Source organism: Dermacentor silvarum, chromosome 2 (assembly GCF_013339745.2).
Source record: "Dermacentor silvarum isolate Dsil-2018 chromosome 2, BIME_Dsil_1.4, whole genome shotgun sequence".
Lineage (NCBI taxonomy): Eukaryota > Metazoa > Arthropoda > Arachnida > Ixodida > Ixodidae > Dermacentor > Dermacentor silvarum.
In genome coordinates this window covers 10,980,577-11,005,240 of record NC_051155.1, presented here as the reverse complement: position 1 = coordinate 11,005,240, position 24,664 = coordinate 10,980,577, and the positions used below count along the sequence as shown (strand labels likewise).

At 49.5% G+C, this 24,664-nt stretch overlaps 1 protein-coding gene across 1 annotated transcript in view; it reads right to left on the bottom strand.

The window, feature by feature from the left end:
- Positions 1 to 24,664, bottom strand: part of LOC119440854 (chitinase-like protein 4) — a 503,330-nt gene that overhangs the window by 263,654 nt on the left and 215,012 nt on the right. The window contains exon 3 of the mRNA XM_049661102.1: positions 24,012 to 24,238. Within this exon, the coding sequence (XP_049517059.1) occupies positions 24,012 to 24,238 (227 nt within the window). The remainder of the gene's footprint in view (positions 1 to 24,011; positions 24,239 to 24,664) is intronic.

The window sequence follows — 24,664 nt, the reverse complement described above, 5'->3', positions numbered from 1 at the left end:
TGTTGTTTCTTCCAAAGAAAACAATTCAGAGAAAATTAACTGTTGAGTGTATTTGTACCATTCTAGTGCAGTAGCTGTGCATAGGTATCTACTTTATGCTGGCTAAAAATCAGCCTGCTGTCATTTCAAGTTTTTATAAAAATGGGGCAAATGTAACAAAAAAATTCATTTTGAGATATTGAGGGTCAAAGATAAAAAAAACATGCTCACTTCATTTTCTTTTAAAAACAAGATGCACAGAACTATTTGCCTAATAGCTATCAGCCACATAGTCATTGCCAGAGTCAGCGTTTCGCTTCTTTGCTTGTTTTCCTGTTTCCCTGGCTTGTTTTGTCATGTGTTCGGCCTCTCTCATGGCAAAATACAGTCGACGACGACACACTTCACTCAACCACATCACAGTGTTACGCCCTGGTGATATGCCAAATGCCTTCAGAACTCTTGCCATGCACCCGTCATTGAACGTGAGCACAGCATCAAAGGTGGCAGTTTAGAGCAGCTCCATTCCGAGGAACGCATTTTTCGGTGCGCGCTCCCACACGACATGGTTAAACGACTCATTTGCATTTTGTGTCTTGCCGTGCAAGCACTTTTTCAGCAGGTCTGGGTGAGCTAACTGTTGGAATATTGGCTTAATGGCATGAAGGACTGGTGCAGGCAAGTAATTGTGCACAAAAGGCTCCTGTGTCAATTGAGCCTTGTTGTATGCACACCAAGTACCGGCATCTTTTGGGCAAAGCCCGTGACTTGGGTCAATATCCGAAGCCAACATGTGAAAATATGCTGCCAAAAGAGCTTTCCGCATGCTTTCCAAGTCTCCAGTGTTTCTTCTTATGTCTAAGCCACAATAGGTTTGTGTTTTGTCAATGCAAGTGTCAGTCAACCGCCCCCGTCCTGGCAGATGTACAGTAAACCGCGCAGTGTGCCTTTAGGTTGCCAGACTGCTTTTTTATAATGTGGTAAGCTTAGAGAAATAGCCAGTTTCAGTTATGAATAAAATTTATGTTTGGAAGAAACATGAGCGATTGCTAGGTTGTGCTAGGTGAAAAAAGGGGCGTGGCCGCTCGCCACTTGGTTTCGAAAACCTGGTTTTTTTGGTTCAATCAAAACGCAGGTAAACATGTGAGGCACTGCATATTGTTGTGGAAGGCCTGCGCATTCCAAAAAAGTGAAAAACCAAAAATCAAATTTAAAAAAAATTTTGCCCTACTTTGTGTCCTTAGAAAAAAAGAGAACCAGACGGAAAATGAGCTGGTTCTGACAAATTTCAACTGGAAGAAAGCCGAAGCGAAAATTCCTAAGCGCACAGCCATAGTGATACACGAAGTTCTCGTTAGACTGATTAATGAACTAAGGCCAAAAAGTAAGCAAGCTCTGTTGAAAGCAGTAGAAAAAAAAAACCTTAAATGATAGATGAATACCAGACAGCTGGCGACAAAGTAGAATGAATTTAGTTTATAAAGGTAAGGGTGAACATTAAGAGGGCTCGGTGGCTGTGCCACAATGCAGCCAGCTAATCCGTCCATCTTCGTTATGCAGGTTGGTGCCTTTTCTAAAAAAAGATCTAGTACCTGTTTGTTGGTACAGCTCCCGAGCCTCGAGTGCTGCCTTGTTATCAGTGTGTCCTTCGGTCCTTATTGCTGCCGTGCGGGGACACTGAGAGCAACCCTGGTCCCGGCAAGATAGACGCTACATCCTTGCCGAAGTAATGAAGTCTGCTGGTCAGACCGCATTGGTTAAAGAAGTACAAGAGCTTAAGGGCCAGCTGCCCTCAATGGACCTAAAGATCTCTGATATGGCCACACGCCTCAGCGCGCTAGAAACCAGGTGCGAAATTCTACCTTCTGTGCGCACAGACCCAGAGGCCGTCCAAACCATTGCAACCAAAACGGCTCATCTGGTTAGTGTGTTAGAGGCCCGTTTGGCCTACGCTGAAAATCAGTCTCAATCTCTTACAATCTCTTATTCTCTGGTCTGTCTGATACTAAACCATCGGATACCTATGCAGAAACTGAAGACCTAATCATCCGCTATTGCAATGTCCACTTAGACACTCAAATAAACCGAAATGAAATAGAACGTACCCGTAGTCTCGGACAACACTCTGTGAATCGGCAACACCCGATTATCGTAAGGTTTAATTCTTTTAAAACCAAAGACGCGGTGCTTTCTAAAGGTCCGAAATTCATAAAGGTACTAATTATAGCGTCGGTGAGGATTTTTCGCGTAATGTTCCAAATTGCCGGAAACACCTTATCGCTTTTGCCAAGGCTAAGACGGGATCGCTTTCACTGAGGTACAAAACTTTGCACATGGGTCTAACTGTCTTAAAAGCCTCGTTCTAAAAACGTTCCGTTTTTGACGAGGCTTCTAAGACTGTTGAAGAAATGTCTGAACAATCAACTTATCCATATCGGTCATCCCACTGTCCTTCTCGTACGCCTCGTGTGAACTTCCCTTTATCAGTTATCTTTACAAACATTCCCAGCTGCCTGCCCAAACGGGTTCACGTGTCCAACCTTGTGGCATCGTCAGGTAGCAACCTACTTGTGCTAACGGAAACATGGTTGAACACCGACATCAGTGACTCAGAGATGACCTGCCTAATTTTTGTCTATTCCGCACCGATCGCAAAGGTGCTTGCGGGGTATGAGTGTTTATTGCCGTCAGCGATCAGTTATCATGTTCTCTAATTAACGTCGCATCGGACACAGAAATGCTGTGGGTCATGTACCGTGCGTTACCAGTAGCACTATTAATTGGTGTATGTTGCAGGACCCCTCGCAGTAGTCCACACTTTTCCCGCAAGCGTCACAACACCCTAAATCAACTAGTCTCAAAGCACCCCAGGGCACACATCATTCTATTTGGAGACTTTAACTACCCTAATATCGTCTGGAAGAGTTAGCCCCAAATAATAGTCAAGAGAGAGAGAAAACGTTTATTTGGACCATCGAGGTCGTTGATATTGAGGACGAGTGGGTGGTGTCCTCATTCCAGGACTTCACTGGCCATGGCTGCTCGACGTACTTGCTGGACGAGAGCTTCTTGCCCCGCCAGGGTATCGCCGGTCAGCTGTGCCTCCCACCGCTCATATGACGTGCTAGGCGTCATTAAGTGCTGAGGTTTGCCCTCGCACCCACACGAGATGTGTGTGATGTTATTGGGTGCAGGATCACTCCAGAAAGAGATAGAAGCAGCACGCCGAAGCACAAACACACATCAGACTTGTATTGGACACGTAATACAATGAACGGCACACACGTAACAGTTCCCTAAACTACGCTCTAGAAGACATGCAGATATATATAGGCTAGTTAAATGCAGTCTGCCTACAGTTCATGTAGAAACAGGTGTCGCCATGTCGGAGACGTCGAGAAACCGGTGTCGGACAACAGGGTTGGATCGCCTCGTGAAGCTCAGGTGGCCCTGCGCCACAGTCGATGTACCGGAGCCTCCGCGTGCCCGGTTACCCGATGGCGGGGTTTGTGTTCCGGAGAACACTGCGGCAGCCCACCAAGTCATGTCCACAGCTGGCGAGGTAGCCCCGTGGCCGCTCACCCGAACGCTCGATCAGCCAGGCTCAGGACCGCCAGCCCTCCTGGACCAGTTGCCCAGCGGAAGAACTGGACGAGGTAACCCTGTGGCCTCTCAGCTGGTGCTAGCTTTGATTGGGGTGCAGACGTAGGGACGCGGGCGGCGATAGCTCCTATGGGCCGGACGCCCAGCGAGGAAGCCCCTGTGCCGTCGAACGCCGAACCTCGCGCACCGCTCATGCCACGGGCCACGCTCCCTCGAGCCACGCTTTTTTGAGGCGCCACTGTCGACGTTCACCAATCGGTGTCGATGATGATGATGACGACCTTAAAGTACATACCCACTCATGGGTATTGGCCAAGAGTCGTCGTCCTCTTCGCCACCGCACGGCACACTGTCTTCCTATGTTTGTGTTTGCCACTCCCGCGGGCAATATATTATGACAATACCCCCCTTTTCGAGAAAGTTGTTCACAACTATTCTAACACAAGGACGCGGGATGAAAACAAACAGAAAAAAAAAGGCTAGTGGCCTGTACGTTTGCCCGATTACTCATAGGAGCACAAGGCTCAAACTGTTCATAGGTCATTGCGCACTGTTAAAGTAAGCATTAAAACACAAAGTGCAGTACCGTTACCAAAGCGTCTCACAGGTGAGTACGATTGGTTTGCACAGCTCACTATCAATGGGATGCCGGCTCCGTCGCTGCAGCAGCTCGGCGAGAAATGGTCAGGCTCTGGAACGATGTTGCTTCGGTGTCAGTTAAAGAAGGTAGACGCGGGGCTTGGGGTCACGCGAAGCCTTACGCTCCGACACGTGGCTCTCACCAGGTATGTTAATAGTCGGGCCTACACCCGACCATGTCGCTGGCTCCCACGATCCTTCCTGGTTTCCTTGGAGGACTACGCTGAGGTTGGAAACCACGGGAAGCCTTACAATTTGACTTGTGGCTCTCCTCAGGCAGGCGAACAATCGTTTGTGTAGGTTCACGTGCTTCGTACTTTTTTAGCATATTTATATGAAAGATATTGTTCTTTCCGGAGACTTCAATAACGTAATCAACGTCATTTTTTCGTTCAATGACTTGGAATGGCCCTTTCCATTGCATTAGAAGTTTGTTTGCGTCAGTTGGCAACAAAATGAGTACTTTGTCGCCTGGACGTAATTTCCTAGGGCAACGTTTCCTGTCATAGTTGGTTTTTTGTTTGCCATGCGCTTTCTCCAGCTGTGCATGTGCGATCTTGCATGTCTCCTCCAGGCGATTGCGCAAATCAAAGACATAATTGTATGTCATTCGCGTTTCTGCATCTAGTTCCTCGTTCGTCCATAGTTCCCTCAATACAGTCAATGGTCCTCGGACGTGCCGGCCGTAAATAAGCTGAAAGGGAGAGAACCCGAGGCTTGCCTGTGGGACTTCTCCATATGCAAAAAGCAAAGGGGCAAGGTATATGTCCCAAGATCGCGGTCTCTCTTGGCACATTCTCTTCAACATCATCTTCAGGGTGCCGTTAAACTTCTCGACGAGACCATTTGCCGTCGCATGGTAGGGTGTCGTCTTGAGAAGCTTCACTGAGAGCAGTCGACTAACCTCTTTCATCAATTCTGAGGTAAAACTTGCTCCTTGGTCAGTGACTATTTCTTTTGGCAAACCGACGCGAGAAAAAATCTCGATCAGTGCTTCTGCAACATGAACTGCGTCGATTGCGGGGAGTGCCACAGCATCGGGATAACGAGTGGCAAAGTCGATCAACGTAAGAACATATCGGTTCCCACGGTCCGACTTTGGTGAAAAGGGCCCGATTAAATCGACAGCCACCCTTTCAAAAGGTGTACGGATCACAGGCATGTTACCCAGTGGGGCGACTCCTATTTTCCCTTTAGGGGTTGTCCTTTGGCACTTGTCGCACGACTTCACGAAGCGTTTTACGTCTCCGTGTACATCTGGCCAATAAAATTCTTGTAGGACACGATCGGTTGTTCTCCTTATACCTTGATGTCCTGCCATGATGCTTTCATGTGCCACTTCTAATATGCCATGTCGAAATGCTTTCGGGATGACCACCTGCTTAAATGTTCTGCCAGTAGCTAGGCGGTAAAGGCGATACAGCAAACCTTCTTCGATGAATTCGTAGCTGTGACCCTTTCCGGAGTTAAACAACTTGCTCACTTTGGCAAAAATATGTTTCAGCGACGGGTCTTTCCGTTGTTCTTTAATGAGTTGCCCTTTAGTTACGTCACGAAAGACAATTGTCGGAACGCACAAGGGACAAACCTTGCCTTGTTCTGGCTCTTCACTTTTGGCCTTAGCCACGCTCGACACATGCTGAGGCTTCATTCCTATCGACGCCGACTCCTCGTTGGGAACAACGTGGTGCTTCCAGTCAGCATCCGGATCGTATGGTCCTCTGACGCCTGGAAGATTTCCCAGAACAAGGTCGTAGAGGGGCTCATCCATACATGCTGCTGTTAACTTGCCTGTAAAGTAGGGCGTGTTCACTTGTATGACAGCTTCAGGCAAGTAGTTTGTTGAGCCGTCCAAAAGAACAACGTTGTTCGTTTTTCCCGTCATATAGACCTCTGGAACGAGTTCTTGTCTGACAATTGCGGTATTACAGCCGGTATCTCGTAATACTCGAACATTTCTTCCTAGCAGTCGGCCTTCAACCACTGGCAACCCGTCGACGAGGAAAGGTACAGTGTTCCCAGGGTTCTCGTCGTCGCTGTCACTTGATCGACGAGTCTTCTTTCCTGGACGCTTTGATGCTTTCACTGGACGAGTCCGAACTGGTTGAGATTCGGTAAGTGCACAGGAAGAACTCGGTTTGTTTTCCCCGTACTGATTTCGGCAATTGTCAGCTGTATGTCCCGTTCGGTCACATAACTTACACTTTTCCGTATGCTTAGGTGGGTTACGGCAGTCAGGTGCCAAATGTCCAAACCTTTGGCAGAGTATGCACTTGAGTTGCGGTTTCCTGGGAGCTTCAATGGTTTTCCCACTGGAATCCTCTGTGCTATCGAGACCTTTTCCTGGGTTTGACAAATTCTGGGCTTCGAGAAAACGATCTGTTAGGCTAGCAAGTTCGTCAAGGGATTTGCACTCTCGCTCCTTCAAGAAAATCACTAGCTTTGGTTGACAACAACGCAGAAACTGTTCAGAGATCATGTTATCTCGTAGACCTTCATACGTTTTAGGCACGTTAGCCATCTCAATCCAATGATCAAAATAGGCCGAAATTCTCGCTGCTAGCTGTCTTCCAGTTTCACCATCTACTGCTCGTGCTTTCCGAAACTTCTCTTGGTAGCCTTGAGCCGTGAACTGGAATCTCTGTAGTAGAGCTTTCTTTACCTTCGGGTAGTCCAATGAATCGGCAGCAGTCATCCGACCAATCACAGTTAAAGCTTCGCCACTTAGACACATGCTCACAGCAAGAGCCCATTTTTCTTGTGGCCAGTTCTGCCCTGTTGCTACACGCTCAAATCGCTGTAAATACGCGTGCAAGTCATCGCGTTTCTCGTCAAACAAAGGAAGTAGCTTCTGCGGATTGAGGGAGGATGAGGAAGTGCTGGGCGCAGGCAAAATTTCAGAAGCTGTTGCCGGCACATTCCGAGCTCCTTCCTGAAGCTGTAGCTTTAGCTGGAGGATCTCACGTTGCCTCTCGTCAGCTAAGCGCGCTAATTCAGCAGCTTCCTTAATTGCCTCTCGCTCCGCAGCTCTCTCGCTCCTTTGTTTTGCCTGTTCGGCCTCAATCCATCTCTGAAGTTCTGCGCCTGACAATCCTAGTTGGAGTCCTATGGCGGCGAGTTTCTCTAAATCCATGGTGCCGTTTACTAATGTGTGTCTGCGCTCAAGCGAAACTGCCCTCTTTCACTGATTTTACGAGTGAATCCTGGCAGGCTCGCCAGTTTGTGATGTTATTGGGTGCAGGATCACTCCAGAAAGAGATAGAAGCAGCACGCCGAAGCACAAACACACATCAGACTTGTATTGGACACGTAATACAATGAACGGCACACACGTAACAGTTCCCTAAACTACGCTCTAGAAGACATGCAGATATATATAGGCTAGTTAAATGCAGTCTGCCTACAGTTCATGTAGAAACAGGTGTCGCCATGTCGGAGACGTCGAGAAACCGGTGTCGGACAACAGGGTTGGATCGCCTCGTGAAGCTCAGGTGGCCCTGCGCCACAGTCGATGTACCGGAGCCTCCGCGTGCCCGGTTACCCGATGGCGGGGTTTGTGTTCCGGAGAACACTGCGGCAGCCCACCAAGTCACGTCCACAGCTGGCGAGGTAGCCCCGTGGCCGCTCACCCGAACGCTCGATCAGCCAGGCTCAGGACCGCCAGCCCTCCTGGACCAGTTGCCCAGCGGAAGAACTGGACGAGGTAACCCTGTAGCCTCTCAGCTGGTGCTAGCTTTGATTGGGGTGCAGACGTAGGGACGCGGGCGGCGATAGCTCCTATGGGCCGGACGCCCAGCGAGGAAGCCCCTGTGCCGTCGAACGCCGAACCTCGCGCACCGCTCATGCCACGGGCCACGCTCCCTCGAGCCACGCTTTTTTGAGGCGCCACTGTCGACGTTCACCAATCGGTGTCGATGATGATGATGACGACCTTAAAGTACATACCCACTCATGGGTATTGGCCAAGAGTCGTCGTCCTCTTCGCCACCGCACGGCACACTGTCTTCCTATGTTTGTGTTTGCCACTCCCGCGGGCAATATATTATGACAATGTGAAAGAGTTCACTGCACGGCCGTGTGTCGCCGCACCGGGGGCAGATGCCGCGATATGTTTGTGGGTATATTTTGCTGTATCTATCTGTGTAGGTTTGGGAATGTTTGTTTGGATAAGTCTGAGAGGGCTACTGCCTCTTCAGTGCTGAGCTTTTGTGAGGGGGAGGATAAATACTGCGGTTGAGTCGCTAGATCTCGAGTCGGTTGCAGTAATTGGATGGCAGGGGCACGAAGGTAAATGGTGGGGATTGATGAGACGATTCGTTTTGCCCCGCTCGGTTGATTAGCGCTCGAGCTAAGGCGTTCGCCCTTTCGTTCCCCTCCAGTCCCGCGTGGCCCGGCGTCCCCGTGATTTGATGGGATTCCTGCAGCCTCTGGCCTAAATTCAGAGCCGCCAGCAGTGGTGTTCGTCCGTTCGTAAAGTTACGGCAGGCCTGTTGCGAGTCGTTAATGACATGAACTTCCCTGCTCACCCTGTCATGTTGTTTTATTACTAGCGCCGCCGCTATGATCTCAGCCGCAGCTGGAGTCTCTGCCCTGACGGAGGCCGCAAGGGTCAAGGAGTTGTCTCTTCCGTTCACGGCGGCTACCGCGAAGATGCCCCCTGCAGTGTACGCCGCCACGACCACGTACGTTACGTACGGGTCACCTTTGAATTGTCGGCGTTGTCTGTCGATCCGCGCCTTGCGTCATCCTTCGTGGAGTTTATGACTGATGTGCTTTGGGTTCGCCTTGATCTTGCTTCTGACCTTGGGCGGGAGTGATCGTTGCCCATCGAGGGCACGAAGCTCCGTTGCCGTTCCGGTCCGGTGGAGGATGGCTCTGCCCGCCGTCGTGTTCTGTAGTCTGGCTTTTTGCGAAGCCATAACCGCGTCCGACAGCTCAGCGAACGGATTGTGGATCCCGAGAGCCGCTAACTTCTCCTTTGAGGTGGTAACAGGAAGACCCAGGGCCGTTTTGTACGCGCCTGTGATGATGGCATCGACTTGTTCTTGGTCGCATTTGTTTAGCGAGTGGTAGTGATACGGCATGCTATAGGTTACTCTGCAGATCACCAGAGCCTGGACGAGGCGCAGCGTGTCCTCTTCTCCCATGCCCTTGCGGCTTTTTTGTGATTCGTTTGATAATTCGCGAGGTCTGGTTGGTGGTGGACCTCAAGGTTTGGATGGTGTGGGAGGGTTTCAAGTTGTTCTGGATCCAAAAACCCAGAATCCTAGTCTTTTTGCTTTCCGTGATCTTGTGGTCCTCTAGATAGAGTTTGATAGGGCCGGGTGACTTGTAGATTCCTCCTAAGTGCACCCGGATCACCTCGGACTTCTGGTCGGCGGCGGGGAGCGACGGGAACGGTCGCAAACCACGTCGGCACTGTGAAAGATCGCAATTATTTGCGCTAAGTTAACTCTTGCCCCTGCAAGCCTTTTACCATCGTCTCCAGGAACCTCAGCGGCACCCGTAGACACCACGTTTGTGAGAGTGGACCAACCTTTGGCCATTTTCGGCCGTATTTTCTTTTTTTTGGCCATTTGAAGCTTTCGCCTCGCCTCCGCGGAGCTGAGCCTAACGGCGGCAAGACCCGCGCTGGCCCTGCTCGGGGATCCCCCGGCTATGGCGGCGTCAAATCAAGTCACCGCATACGACCCGGAGTCCCTACGGGTCGTAAGCGTGGATACGGCTCAAACCGAGACACCTCTACCAACCGAGGAAGAATACCTCCAGGATATGATCCACGTCTGGCGCGGAAGGAAGAACAGGGGAGCGGCCTCGAGGGATGCCTGCGCGGGTGCCGCCCAGCAACAGACGGCGGCTCGCTCTGAGCATGCGCAGGGCGGGTGCGCGTCCTCGAAGCGCGCCAAGCAACTCCAGTGACGGCCGCAGAACACCCCGCTCATCGAAAGAAACATCATCGTGGTGCTGAAACCATGACAGACCATCTACCTCAAGGCAACTTTTGGCCCTGGAAAAGCCGGCGCTGCAATCCGCAGCATCATCGGGGACGACGCAAGTGTAGGACTTGTGGTATGGCCCGTCTGGGACCAAAACGTGCTAGTGTGCGCACTGAAATCCGTGGACGCCGCAGAGAAGCTACTCCGGTATATTAAGCTGCCGGTTGGGGGCCGCCAGCTGCCATTCCGGGGACACCCCAAACTCTCCGGTAAATTCTGTCGGGGCGTCGTGACCACCACTCAGGACGAAACGTCCGAAAGCATGAAACGCAAACTCAGTGCGGAACAAAATGTAGTGTCTGTGCGGAAGCTGGGGGGAACCCCTGTAGTGGTGCTCACATTCGTGGGGACCAAGGTGCCACGAACGGTGTTATACAGCTGCGAGCGGCTCCCTGTTCGCCTGTATAAGAAGACAGTGCCTGCATGCCCCCTCTGTGGCACAGTCGGCCATCGGGCCGATGCTTGCCCGCGACCGCAGGCCGGGCGCTGGGGAAGCTGCGCGGTCCAGGTCCCTGATGCGAATCCTGACGGTCCCGCAGAACACCAGTGTGCTCCGAGCTGTCTCCTCTGCGGAGGCGACCACCCAACCGGAGCTCCCGGCTGTGCCGGGCGGTTTCGGAAACCCATCAAGCCGGGCTCCCCACCCGGATCCAAGCCAAAGACAGGGCATAAACAGGTTCCTACGCCCAAGGGCGGCCCCAAGAAAGCGCCAGCCGCCAAACCAGAACCTAAAAAGGCTCAAACTGGGTCACCTACAAATGCCAAGTCCGGGACCCAGGCGAGGCCCCCGGTCCCCAAGGCCAAGGACTTCCCGCCCTTGGCACCCGTCGAACCACACGTGAGCAGTTGGAGGGGAGCGGTCTCCAGACCCTCCCCTACCGAAACCGCCCTAGAGCAGCAGGTAGAGGAGCTCAGGTGCCAAAACGAAATTCTAGCGCGCAAAATTAATAAATTAGAGGCCAAGCAGGCCAGGCCATCCAAGACAACACAAGAAGCCGAGCTAGACGACGGGGATGACGCGTCATCCGTAAAATCCTGCCTCACTAGCGTCTCGCGGCAGACCGCGGACACGGTTGTTGGATCAGTTTCCACTGCCGGTCACATCGGCCGCCTCGAGGCCCTGGAGCGCACAACCGAGCAACTGGAGGAGCTAGTCGCAGCCCTCCCGAATCAAATCATGTCGGCAGTCCGCGAATCCTTCCTGGACATGTTCACGGCGGCCTTAACGCATACCCTTCCCGAAATTGTGGCTCAGGTCTCTGACTCGGTCCTTAATGCCATGCACTCCTGGGTTAGCTCCCAAATTAAAAATGCCACTCGTTGCGACACCCCGCTGCTCAAACGCAAGACAGCCTCCCGCCAGGCAGCAGAGGAAAGCGGTTCAGGTGGGCTGGTTCAGGTGGGCTCTCGGTGGGCTGGTGCACCCCCTGATTGGGACTGCGCCTGCTCCCGGCCCGAGCCGGTCCCCCACCTCGTAAAATAAATACAAGATGTCTAGCCGACTGAACAGGAACGCTAAAAATCTAAAAAAATTCGAGATCATCCAATGGAACTACAGGGGTTTTAGAGCTTAGAAAAAGCGGTCGCACCTCCAGCTCTACCTGCAGTCCCTCGGTGACATGCCGGCGCTCCTTGTCCTGCAAGAGCCTGGCATGGACGCTAAATTCTCAGGCTACAGCACCTTCCAGGGGGGCCCCTCGACTTGCATCCTGGTGAATAAGGCTTACACTGCGGTTCAGGTCGACTTAGACTTGAGCACCGAACAAGAATACGCAATGGTCCAGGTACTGCCCCTCAGACGCCGTGACCCGCCAATACATATCCTCAACATATACTGCCCTCCGCATAAACCGCGCGTAACGTTTAGTGGAATCTTCCTTCGCGCGATCAGACTGGCAGACAAAGAGCCTCTAGTGATCGTTAGAGTTTCAATGCTCCAAGCCTTCACTGCGGCTATTCGAGAAGGCCAGAGGGCGTAAGCTGGCGGAGCTCATCTCCACCCTTCGCCTCACGTTGCTCACGGACCCGGCGTACCCCACCCCGGTGGGGAACTCGGTAACCCGTGACACGTGTCCGGACCTTTCTCTCGTAAAAAATGCTGGGGACGCCGCCTGGGAGAACTTGGGCGATTCTCTAGGCAGCGATCACTGCCTTCTGCGGGTTCAAGCTAAGCTGACCGATTGGCACAAATTCCGAAATCAGACTATCCTCCCGTACTCTTTTCTAGCGGCTACGCGGAATGGGCTAAACACATAGACAACATTCAGAAACAACACGTCACTACACTACAAACCACAGAAGAGATCCCCGCAGTGGACACTCGCCTCCTGCACTTGTGGGAGGCGCGCCGAAGCTTAACTAAACGGTGGAAAAAGCAGAAAACCAATCGCAAATTATGCGCCCGCATAGCCCAACTCACAGAACAGGCTGCAGCGTATGCTGCCCAGCTCCCAGATTCAAATTGGATAGCACGCTGCGACGCCGCAGCTCATCAGATGAGCTCCAGGGGTACATGACGTCTCTTTTGCAGTCTCATCGACCCCTCTCATACGAGAGGGGAGACGCAAAAGCAGCTCCGGCGGGCTCTGCAGGGGTACCAAGGTACAACGGCGCAGCTTGCGGACACCCTGTGTGATAGATATCTCTGTCATACGGAGGACCCGAGTGGGCCCGGGTGCACGTACTCTGGCAAGCTTTATCAACAATTCGATGCCCCTTTTAATTGCATGACCTTAAGGCGGCCTTGGCTAAAATGCGCCGGTGTACGGCCCTGGGACGGGGCCGCATAACAGTGAAACTGTTGGCGAATCTCCCGGACTCAGCCTACCTCCATTTGTTAGAATACATGAACCAAATCTGGGACGGGCGTCCACTCCCTCCCGAATGGAAAACGTCACTTGTAACGTTCATCCCCAAAGCAGGTAATGTCGTGAATACGGACAACCTGAGGTCCATATCACTGACTTCGTGTGCGGGGAAGCTTATGGAGACAATGGTACGGGATCGCCTCTCTCCATACCTGGAGGGCAGGTGTTTCTTTGCAGCTACCATGTTCGGGTTTCGCCCGCACATGTCTGCACAGGACGTCCTCCTCCAGCTGCACAAGGACGTAATACGACCCATAACTATGCAACACAATGACAAAGCCATCCTCGCCCTTGATCTGAAAGGGGCTTTCGACAATGTTAAACACGGTAGCATCCTGGCCAACTTGAATTCCACCGATTGCGGCGCCAAGACCTACACATATGTAAGAGATTTCCTCTCTAAGCGCCAGGCCCTTCTTCGGATCGAGGATGAGGAATATGGCCCTTACACGATGAGAACACGGGGTACCCCTCAGGGAGCGGTGTTATCACCGCTCCTGTTCAGCATAGCTATGATGCGCCTCCGGGTGGGAATTGTCCGGGTGGGAAGCATTCCGGGTGGGAAGCATTCCGGGTGGGAAGCATTCAACACGTGGTATATGCAGATGACATTACAATCTGGACCACCGAGGGGAGCCTTGGGGAAATAGAGGAATGCCTTCAGCGGGCCGCTTCCATAGCCGAGGCGTATGCCATCGACTGTGGGCTCCAGTGTGGTCCAGCCAAATCAGAGCTTCCGCATGTCTGAGCGAACCCAAAGGATAAGTCAGCAATACACATCTCTCTGTCGGGAGGTCCTATCAGAGAGGGGAATGAGCTCCGGATTCTGGGCCTGTTCATTCACCACAGACTTCGACCGGACTCGACTATTGCGAAACTCAAGAGAGTAGGCGAACAGGTAGGGCGCATGATCCACCGTGTTTCCAACAAGCGGGGCGGTCTGCGAGGCAGGGACGAGCTTCGGCTAGCCCATGCCTTCGTGACTAGCCGGATCCTCTACGCCGTGCCATAACTTCGCACTACTAAGCAAGACGAGCGAATAGACGCCATCATCCGCAAAGCAACTAAGCGAGCCCTGGATCTCCCGGTGACTACCTCTAACGCAAAACTCAAGGCGCTGGGGGTGCTCAACTCCTACCAGGAGTTGCGGCAGGCCCACCTGCAGGTACATGCAGAAATTTGTTCGCTCCTGCCGCGATTCTCAGCGCCGGAAATCTTCGCTGAACCTCTCGCCAGCAGTTCTACAACCTTTACCTTGTCCTAACCGGCCGTTTGGGCGCGTTGGCATTGATTTATACGGACCTCTTCCTCTGACGTCGGCAGGTAACCGCTGGGCCATCGTCGCTGTTGACCATCTCACGCGATACGCCGAAACCGCTGCCCTTCCAGCGGCTACAGCACGAGATGTTGCCTCCTTTCTGCTTCACCGATTCATACTGCGTCATGGTCCACCCCAGGAGCTACTCAGCAATCGAGGCCGTGTCTTCTTGTCAGAAGTCGTCGAAACCATTCTCAAAGACTGTCAGGTCGTTCACCGAAAAACTACTGCTTACCACCCACAGACAAACGGTCTCACAGAGCGATTTAACCGCACGCTCGGCGACATGCTCTCAATGTACATAGCCGCCGACCACACAAATTGGGATGCCATTCTGCCCTTCGTCACCTACGCCTACAATACCGCCCCTCAGAGTACTACTGGCTTCTCACCGTTCTTCTTATTGTACGGCCGCCACCCGTCGCACACTATCGACACGATCCTTCCATACAAGCCAGACACGTCTGAGTATACGCCTATATCTGCCACAGCCAGACATGCTGAAGAGTTTCGCGACTTTTCCCGGACCTTTACTACTAATGAACAAGAGCGGCAGAAGAGCAGTCGCGGTGACACCACCACTTCTGCGCCCACGTTTTTCCCTGGGGCTCTCGTCTGGCTCTCAGTCCCTACCACCGCAACTGGACTCTCTTCGAAACTGATGCCCAAATACGAAGGCCCCTATCATGTCGTCGAACGTACGTCCCCAGTAAATTACCTCATCGAACCCGTTGAACCATCTTCGGACATGCACCGTCGAGGGCGCGACATCGTCAATGTGGAGCGCCTCAAGATATACCATTACCCACTCATGGTGACAACCTGTTAAGTCGCCGGGCGGCTCCCTTTTCACACCCGGGGTAATTGTAGCGAAGCGTTGGAACTCTGAAGTGGGTCGTCCGCTCCAGCGCCTTGAAGTGGGTCTCCTTCTCCAGTACCTTCGAGTCATAGAGTTTCTAAATAAAAAACCTAGAGGGAAAAGTGGCGCTAGTGTCTACGGGGGTTCTCCTGAACGTCGCCTCAGCCTACATGGGAATGATGGGAAGTACAGGCTTCGGATTGACTTCTGTCTTGAAACTGGTGGCGTTTGCATGCGGCGCAGTAAACGAAGCTATAGTGCCTAGTATATTCTAGGCACTATAACGAAGCTGTATTAAAACATTTTCGTGCAAAAATTAATTTTATTTATGTTGTGTTTTATATAATGCATAATACATTGAATAAAGTTTGTATGACTTTGAGATTGAAGCATGGTTTACCACCAGGGTATGCATCGTTCTGCCTGATTTAGCGCCATTGAATAATTATTTATTTACTTTCACAACAGCAATAACAACCGTGCATGTGCTTATATAAAAATGCTCATCAAATATTTGTGGGAATAAAAATTTTGTATTATGAGAAAAGTGTTGCGCCTTTGAGAGAAATGTTACAAGTGTCGTCTGCTACGACGCCTGCTCGCTGCGAACGCGAGGAAAGTGAACTTTTCTCGCAGACGCACTTGCGTCTGCGCAGACGCACTTGCGAACTCTCTCGCTCTTTCGAAAGGCTGCATCGGCTGTCACGATTGATGAACGTCTTCGAGTACTTTTAAACACATCTGCTGCAGTGCTATCTTGGACGCTTGTGGCCTCTTACGAGCATGCTTCACTATATTTTATGTTGACGTACCGCTTCTTCTGAAGTGCGCGCCAGCAACTGTTATGTCGTGGCTTTGCGCTTACCCGTTTTGCGACAGCAGACTACCGCCAGGAAGCAGCAACCTTTCCTACCACAAGTAAGTTTGTGTTCTCAAATGTCCTGAAACAACCATTTCAATGAACACATAAACGAGTAATGTGCAATGAAGCCCTCAATCAAATTTGATTGTCAAGCCAGTAGAAGAGCAACTATGTAGCAAACAAAATGCTTTATGCAAGCAGTCAGCAGTCGCTTTCTCGTCAGGGCTTCGTCAACACGCCGCGACACAGGCATCGTTCCAGCCGCTAGCTCAGCACGCTATCGCCATAGGATAAAGATCCCTATCGCTACTTCGAGCGACCAAACAAATACAGAGAGCTCGAGAGTTTTGCGCCGCACTGCCCCACTGTGGATTGTAGCAACTGCGCTTGGAACAAAACTAGCGAAACCAAAACTGACAAAAAAATACCTGTAGACTAGTTCGCCAGTCAACAGAATACCAATCCGTAGCCTGTACTTCCCATCATTCCCATGATAGTTGAACGATCGCAGCGCCACATTGCCCTCTAGTTATAGTAATATGAAACTCTATGCTTCGAGTGGTTCGTTTTCTTCGGCTCTCGAGCGCCGCTCGTGCTGAGAGTGCGTGCTGCGCTTTTTGGACAGTCGCCCTTGCGCTACTTCAAGTGCCGTCCAATAAACATCCTTATACAGTCCTTCAAACATATTTTCAGACCAGAAGTGTAAATGACAACTCGACAATGTTTAAACATAAGCTTGGTGAGCTAAGCAGAAAATATATTCCAATACGCACTTTCCGGAAGACTAACCAGAAACCATGGTTTTGGAAAACACTGAAAAGAATTGAAAATAAAAAAGACGGGCATTTCATACAGCTAAACGTCAAGCAAACGCTTGGGATAAATACTACGAAGCTGAGCAGACATACTTGACCGCGATTGTAAATGCGTCTCTTCTACGCAGTAGATCTACCAAATACCCGAAGAAATTGTGGAAGGTGATAAACCCAAAGGAAACGAGCGCTGTCACTAATGATCTCAGCGATATAATGCCCGATGCTGAATGTGCAAACGCGTTTCACACCGCATTTTCAACCGTTTTTACTGACGAATCCGAAGCGCCATGTTTTACAGTGTGCTTTACCAATTATTCATGCAGCTATGGAAGCCATAACTTTATGCAGTAGTGGAACGTCATTCATCATTGACGAAATAAAGACTTCATCACCCATTGGCATCATCATCATCAGCCTATATTTATGTCCACTGCAGAACGAAGGCCTCTCCCTGCGATCTCCAATCACCCCTGTCTTCCGCTAGCTGATCAGAACTTGCGCCTGCGAATTTCCTAACTTCACGACTCCACTTAGTTTTCTGCCGTCTTTGATTGCGCTTCCCTTCTCCTGGTATTCATTCTGTAACTCTAATGGTCCACCAGTTATCCTGCCTACGCATAACATGACCTGCCCAGCTCCACTTTTTCCGCTTAATGTCAGCTAGAATATCGGCTATCCCCGTTTGTTCTCTGTTGCACACCGCTCTCTTCTTGTCTCTTAACGTTGGGCCTAACATTTTTTGTTCCATCGCTCTTTGTACGGTACTTGTTCTCGAGCTTCATTGTTAACCTCCAAGTTTCTGCCCCATAAGTTAGCGCCGGTAGAATGCAATGGTTGTACACTTTTCTTTTCATCGACAGTGGTAAGCTCCCAGTCAGGATTTGGCAATGCCTGCCGTATGCAATCCAACGCAATTTTATTCTTCTGTAAATTTCCTTGTCATGATCAGGGCCCCCTGTCAGTAATTACCCTAGATAAACGTATTTCTTTACAGACTCTAGAGGCTGACTGGCGATCCTGAATTCTTGTTCCCTTGCAAAGATATTGAACATTACCTTTGTCTTCTGCATATTGATCTTCAACCCCACTCTTACACTTTCTTGCTTAAGGTCCTCAATCATTGCCTGTAATTCGTCCCCATTGTTGCTGAATATCACAATGTCAACCGCAAACCGAAGGTTGCTGAGATATCTGCCGTTGATTCTCACTCCTAAGCCTTCCCAGTCTATGAGCTTGAGTACAAGCTTCTTCTAAGCATGCAGTGAATAGCATTGGAGAGATTGTGTCTCCTTCCCTGACCTCTTTCTTGATAGGTAACTTTCTACTTTTCTTGTGGAGAACCAAGGTTGGTGTTCGCCGAAGCGTCGCTCATCAACTGGCGCAACTTGCGCGTAACCTTCCAAACTATATGCCGTTGATTAGCACAGAAGCAGCAGCGGCCGCCGGCCGCATGGCACCCGCTAATCGGCGTGTCGCTGTCTCGAAACTATGCCGCACCGTGAGACCACGACGTTTTTGGCGCCTGTTCATCGTCGTGTCGATGACTCAAAACAATGCCGCTCGGTGACACTGCCCCCCCTCCCCCCCCCCACTTTCAGAGTATTCCAACATAATATTCACTTGCACGAGTGGCACTTTCGGGCCAAAAAAAATTAATCGAACAGAACACTACACGTTTATGCATCCAACACCAAAATCCTCCAAATTAACCCTAAACAATTGATAATTGCAATGTCATATGTTTGTACTCTAGATACGTTATCAACGCACGTAACAGTGCCACTGAGAGCCTCGTTGACTTCATGGCTGTACTATCAGACTCTCTCTCACTTAGCGGCCAAAACTCTTGCGTGTGTCTAACGCATTTAAGAAACAACAAAAAAAAAGCTTGCGGAAATTACGCGTTCAAGACTACAAGAAGATTCGCGCTTATTTATAAGTACTTCCATGCACTAAATGAAACTCAAATGCTGCCGTCTTCTAAATACACGTGCGAGACACGCACAGCATTAGACATACCATTACATAATACGTCGAAGTAAAAAGAAATCTGTAGAGTACACCATTACTAAAAGCGATCCGCGCTGCCCGTTTCTAAGGCGCGGTACTGTCTACGTACGTGCGGGAACAGCCATCCGGCGATTTCTAAAATCAGCTGAAATAGACTGCAGAATAACCGGAATCTAACCTGATACAGTGTTATTTTCAGAACTCGCGAAATCTGAGAAGAATATCTTAGTTTCACGGAAACTCACGCGAACTATCTGCATATCTACTATGTACAAAAACCACTGATGCTACCCTTTATCGAGCGTTCCACTGTCACGTTTTGCTGAAAGCAAACATCAAATTATCTCGAAAATTTATCTGCCTCTACCATGATCAGAAGAGACCAACACTGCCCTCTGCCTAACAGAACGTTCCTAAAACTCAAGGTTGTTCCAAAGTATCCTCAGTGAAATAAATGTTAATGAACGCAACTTACCAAACGTGCCTCGAAAGAAAAGCACTACTGTCAAACAACACACGCTTTGTCACGAACTAGCACCAGTTGCTGAGTGAGGCGCCAGTTGATATCAATCACTATCCGTCTATTCGCAGATGACTGCGTGCTTTACCGACGCATCAATAACCACCATGACCACGTACATCTGTAGAATGATTTAAAACTAATTGAAAACTGGTGCTCAAAGTGGATGATGAAGCCTAATCTTTCGAAATGTAAATTTATGCATGAACCTCAAAAACGTTATAATTCCATTTATACATACGTTTTAGATTCCCATAACGTCTTACACATCATGGTTTCCGCAAGCACTTTTCCTGCGAAACTCAACTAGTCATTTTTCTTGTCGACATCCACACTAACCTACTTACAAACTGAGGCCATTTTACTAGATTTCGCTAAGGCATTTGACAAAGTACCTCATCAACGCTTGCTTCTTAAACTTTCCCAATTGAACCTTCATCCAAACACCATCGCGTGGATTGAATTCCTCACGTATCGCTCTCAATTAGTCTTCATTAATAATCACACTTACAGTCACCTCCGGCGTCTCGCAGGGTTCCGTCCTCGGTCCCTTGTTATTCTTCATTTACATTAACGACCTATCCTGTTGTATCCAGTTGTTTGCAGATGATTCCGTTATTTAGCGTTCCGTAACAAGCTCTTCTGATCATGAATCCCTGGAGGCAGACCTAAACCACGTGAAAAATTGGTGCTTACGTGGACGCGGCCAGCGACTACTACGGACTTCCCACAGGGGGTCCACACGTAGTTCCTCAGGACCAAATAAAGTTCATGTCTGTCTGTCTGCGCTGGCTCATGACACTAAATCCTAACAAATGTAATACCCGTGTCACACGGGTAATTTTAGTGTCACTTAGAGCAAGTTCACTTCAACGCACTTCGGCGGCGCGCTGCTACAAGAGAAAGAAGTCTCCTTTAGCATTGATGGCAATCGCTGAATCATAGTAGCCACAACATATATTTGGGATTTTAGGCATTGCCAGCCATATAACAGTGTGCTATAGCTAGAAACAGCATTTATAAAAGCTTTGGGGCAACTAAAATAATTCATTGCAACCGCAATAACATTATCGATCCTGTAGAGCCAAGACAAGAGAGCATCGCATCCAAGGCGAGCTCAAGAAAAATAGCCGAATCCTTTGCAGATGGCACAAGAACGGATCGCGAGCATTGAGAATTGGTTACGGTAGCGCTTAATTGTTGCTTACGGACCACTCCGCTCTCTTTTTACGCGCTCAGACGATACACAGAATCGATACACTTATCAGCACTAAACTGGAATACGCTTCAGCCATCTGGAACCCTCACCAAGCATATCTAAACAATGCTTTCGAAGCTGTACAAAGCAGGGCCACCAGATTCACTCATAATCCTACAATGTTAGCATATCATCTCTGAAATATCAGTACGGTTTGTCTAATCTTTCTACTCGCCGTCGCATCGCCAGCCTCGCCTTGATTCTCAAGTTCTTTTATTCCCCACATAGACAGGAACCTGAGCACTCCCACCACGCAGATCCCCTCGCATTGGTCATCCACTTCAAGTTTCACGTCCATGTGCCCGTGCCAATGTTTACCAATTTTACGAGCAGCAACTAACTGGAACACCCTTCCCCACGATATCGCCGCTATAACCTGCCCGTCAACATTTGCAACTACTGTGACTGCAGCATAATGCAAAACCCACCCCAACAGGGGTGAAAGGTACAATTCACTTATATAGACCATTGACCATCATCATCATCAGCCTATATTTACGTCCACTGCAGGACGAAGGCGATTCGAACTTGCGCCTGCAAATTTCATAACTTCATCACCCCACCTAGTTTTCTGCCATCCTCGACTGTGCTCCCCTTCTCTTGGTATCCATTCTGTAACCCTAATGGTCCACTGGTCATCCATCCTACGCATTACATGGCCTGCCCAGCTCCATTTTTTTCCCTCTTAATGTCAACTAGAATATCGGCTATCCCCGTTTGCTCTCTGATCCACACCATTGACTATTCATCAGTAATATACAGGTTAGCAATGCAGATGATTAAATTAAAGCTGCAAGTATTGGTAGAGAATAATTGTATATTGGGAAAACTTCATAATGGCTTCAGAATCGGTAGGCGTCTGGATGATAACTTATTTGGCCTTACTCAGTGTACTAAAATATCCAGAGAAGAAAGGATACCGCTATATGTGGCTTTTTTGACATTACCGGAGTGTATGACAGCGTAAACCGCAGCATATTGTGGGATATTCTGGAATGGGAAGGCATAGACAACGACTGTATACAGATTTTGAGAGAGATTTGCCCAGAAGATAGTTTGCGTTGAATGGGAAGGGATGAGGAGCAAAGAGCCAGTTTATATAATCAAGGGACTGAGACAGGGGTGCGCTCTATCCCTGCTGCTGTTTATGATGTACATGGTAAGGATGGAAAGGGCACTATAGAGGGAAGTAATATCAGGTTTAATCTCTCATACAAACAGGCGGGTACAATAGTAGACCAACAGCTTCGAGGTTTGTTTTATGCGGATGACACTGTGTTGCTAGCTGACAACCAAAGTGATATGCAACATCTGGCTAATATCTGTGGACACGAAGGCGAGAATTTAGTCCGTAAATTTAGCATTAAAATCAAGTGTTATGGTATTCACTGAAAACTGAACAGACAGTGTTAACACAGGACCCGGAAATACCTCGGCTAAAAGAATATAAGTCCCTTGGTATAAGGACAAAAGAAGGCAATAAATATATGGAAAATGTTGCGCATTCCAACCTCTAGAGATATGCTATACCAACACGCCCAGTCTTCAACCTTGGCTAGAGAAATGCGGCCATAATGAAACACAGAGCGCTATTGGGATACAATAGGTAAGAAGTGCTCTGGGGTATGTGGAAAGGGATGACATTTGTAGACGCGGTGGTTTGCTTGAAGTCAGGACTCGGTGGCAACCAAAGGTTAGTGGAACGCGTCGCCTTGGGCGCTAACGGCAAGAAGACTACAAATGAGCAGGGTGATCTGGGCTGGACAAGTTTTGAAGTGAGAGAAGGCAGAGTAAAACTGATTATGAACAATGACTGAGGAATATGGAAGAAAGTAAATGGTCTGGGAGAGTGTTCAGGAAGAACATTGATTCACAGCGGAGGAAAATAACTAGGAAGCTTACCAGCAAGTACGTGACCGGTATAGTAAGTAAAATGACAACAAACAATGTCAAGCGCAAAGTAGAGAGGCTGAGACAATCTCATGGGTGGCGGTAATGGAAAAGAAACCTTCTATGAGTAAATACTCAAGAGGAATAAATGAAATCAGGAAAGAAACAATTTGCTGTCAATTGTGTGTAACAATTGTGTGTAACAAATTACAGCCTTTCTGCAGGTTGGCGTCGCATATCATGCTACTCCTAAATTTAAGATGCGTCCTTTTCTGTCGACACTGTGGCCCTTGTTGTTTCTTATTGTTCGCTTTATTGGAAGTGTGCCTTTCACGTGGTTTTGCATTAAAATTTTTCTAGTGCATTTGCGGAGACTTCGCGCACGCAGATAAACTGGAGCATTTTCACTGTGCTGCATCACTATGGACCCTACAACACCGCACAGCAATTTTGCAGCGACAGCCGTTGCCCCCGTCTCTATGGCTGGAGTGACGTTTCAGTTGGTAAAGCGGCGACCTTAGTAGCCGCCTCAGTGAAAGCACCTGCAGTGAACACCCATGCAGCAGCGCTGCGTTGCCATTCCCCTAATATAGACAGGGAATGGACAGATCATTGTCATGACTGACTTTATGCTTCATTATCGCATCGATTTTATCGATAATAGCACTGCAGCGCCCCTGGCGACTGCTCACCGTATGAGCTGCCTCGTGCGTGCGACCCTCTAGAATGTATCCTCTTGTAAGCTTTCACCTCATTGTCGCCACTCGAGGCAAAAAAGTGCAAAATTTAATAATTCACTCGATTCCCGTATGTCATCACAAATTTATACCATTAAAAACGAAAAACCGATGCATTAAGAAATAACGTGTTCGTTATCTTATTTGTTGTATTTCAATGTTTTCGATTCAGGGAAAGTGTAGGTGCAAGAATGCACCGCATGTGCCCTGTTCGCATTCGACATAGGATAGGAAGATAATGCCCGAAAGAGGAGGCACGCCCTTGACGCACCCGAGAAAGGCGTGGCAAGCGGCTCACGTCAAGTGTGCAGATGGACAGCGGAACAGTGACGATATAGCTAAATTGCGATAATACGTTGATAACAATACGCGGCGCTGGCGCGTTTTGTTGCGCAGTCCTCTGTGCTTGAAGCGCGGAAGCACTGTGCTGCATAGGGTGCGCTCATGTACGCGCCTTTATCTCGACATTTCTTTTTGCCTGCTGTTATTGCACGTTCCTTGCTATCTCCGTTCACTGACTCCCATCGAGGTAAAACTCGTGTGAACGGGAAACTCGGTGCATCCTGCATAGCACCCCTGATTCTCCTAATCATTGCTCTTGACCCCTGCGTTCTTCAAAGCGAGACAACGTGTTTAGTTCCTCTTTGGGGGCGCTTACCTTGAGCTTGGTGGCCGCTAACTTGGCGATGACGTTCTCGTGCTTTGCAAGCATGGGCACCACTTGTCCCTCACGTGACACTGCCAGTGCGCCAACCACAACGTGCGTGCACAGGCTTTCGTCGAGCGCATCTGGGCTCAGCCGTGATGACGGATAGGTGGCGCCACTTTCCCGGGGAAGCAGGTAGTAGCAGATGCGTTTCATCTCGTAGTACCGGTGCCTGCGGTCTGCGCCACATCGGGTGAGTTGAATGAAAACCTGGCCAATCTGGTATCCGCGTTCATGCTGGCTATTTTTAGGTTGGAGAAAGTCAACGCAGCAAAATACAACTCGACAATTCAACGGCTTCATGATGCGATGTCCATCAGCATGCTTAACGCCTACTGTCTACCGTTTGCGAATAAATCTCTCAGTCCGTCGTTTACTTGCTCTTTCTAGAAAGAAAAGGATCAGCCACATAAAGGCTGCTTCAATCAGCAGCATGACGGATGGCCCTTGATTTGACAGCAATGGACGGGAAAATACAGCTCGACACTGATAGCATTGCGCTGGTATTTATAGATTTGCTACGCATCAATACGATGCCTTTATATAAAAGAGCAAAACACGCTGTTATGAAGAAAATAGAACACTAAACATTTCAAATATAAGAA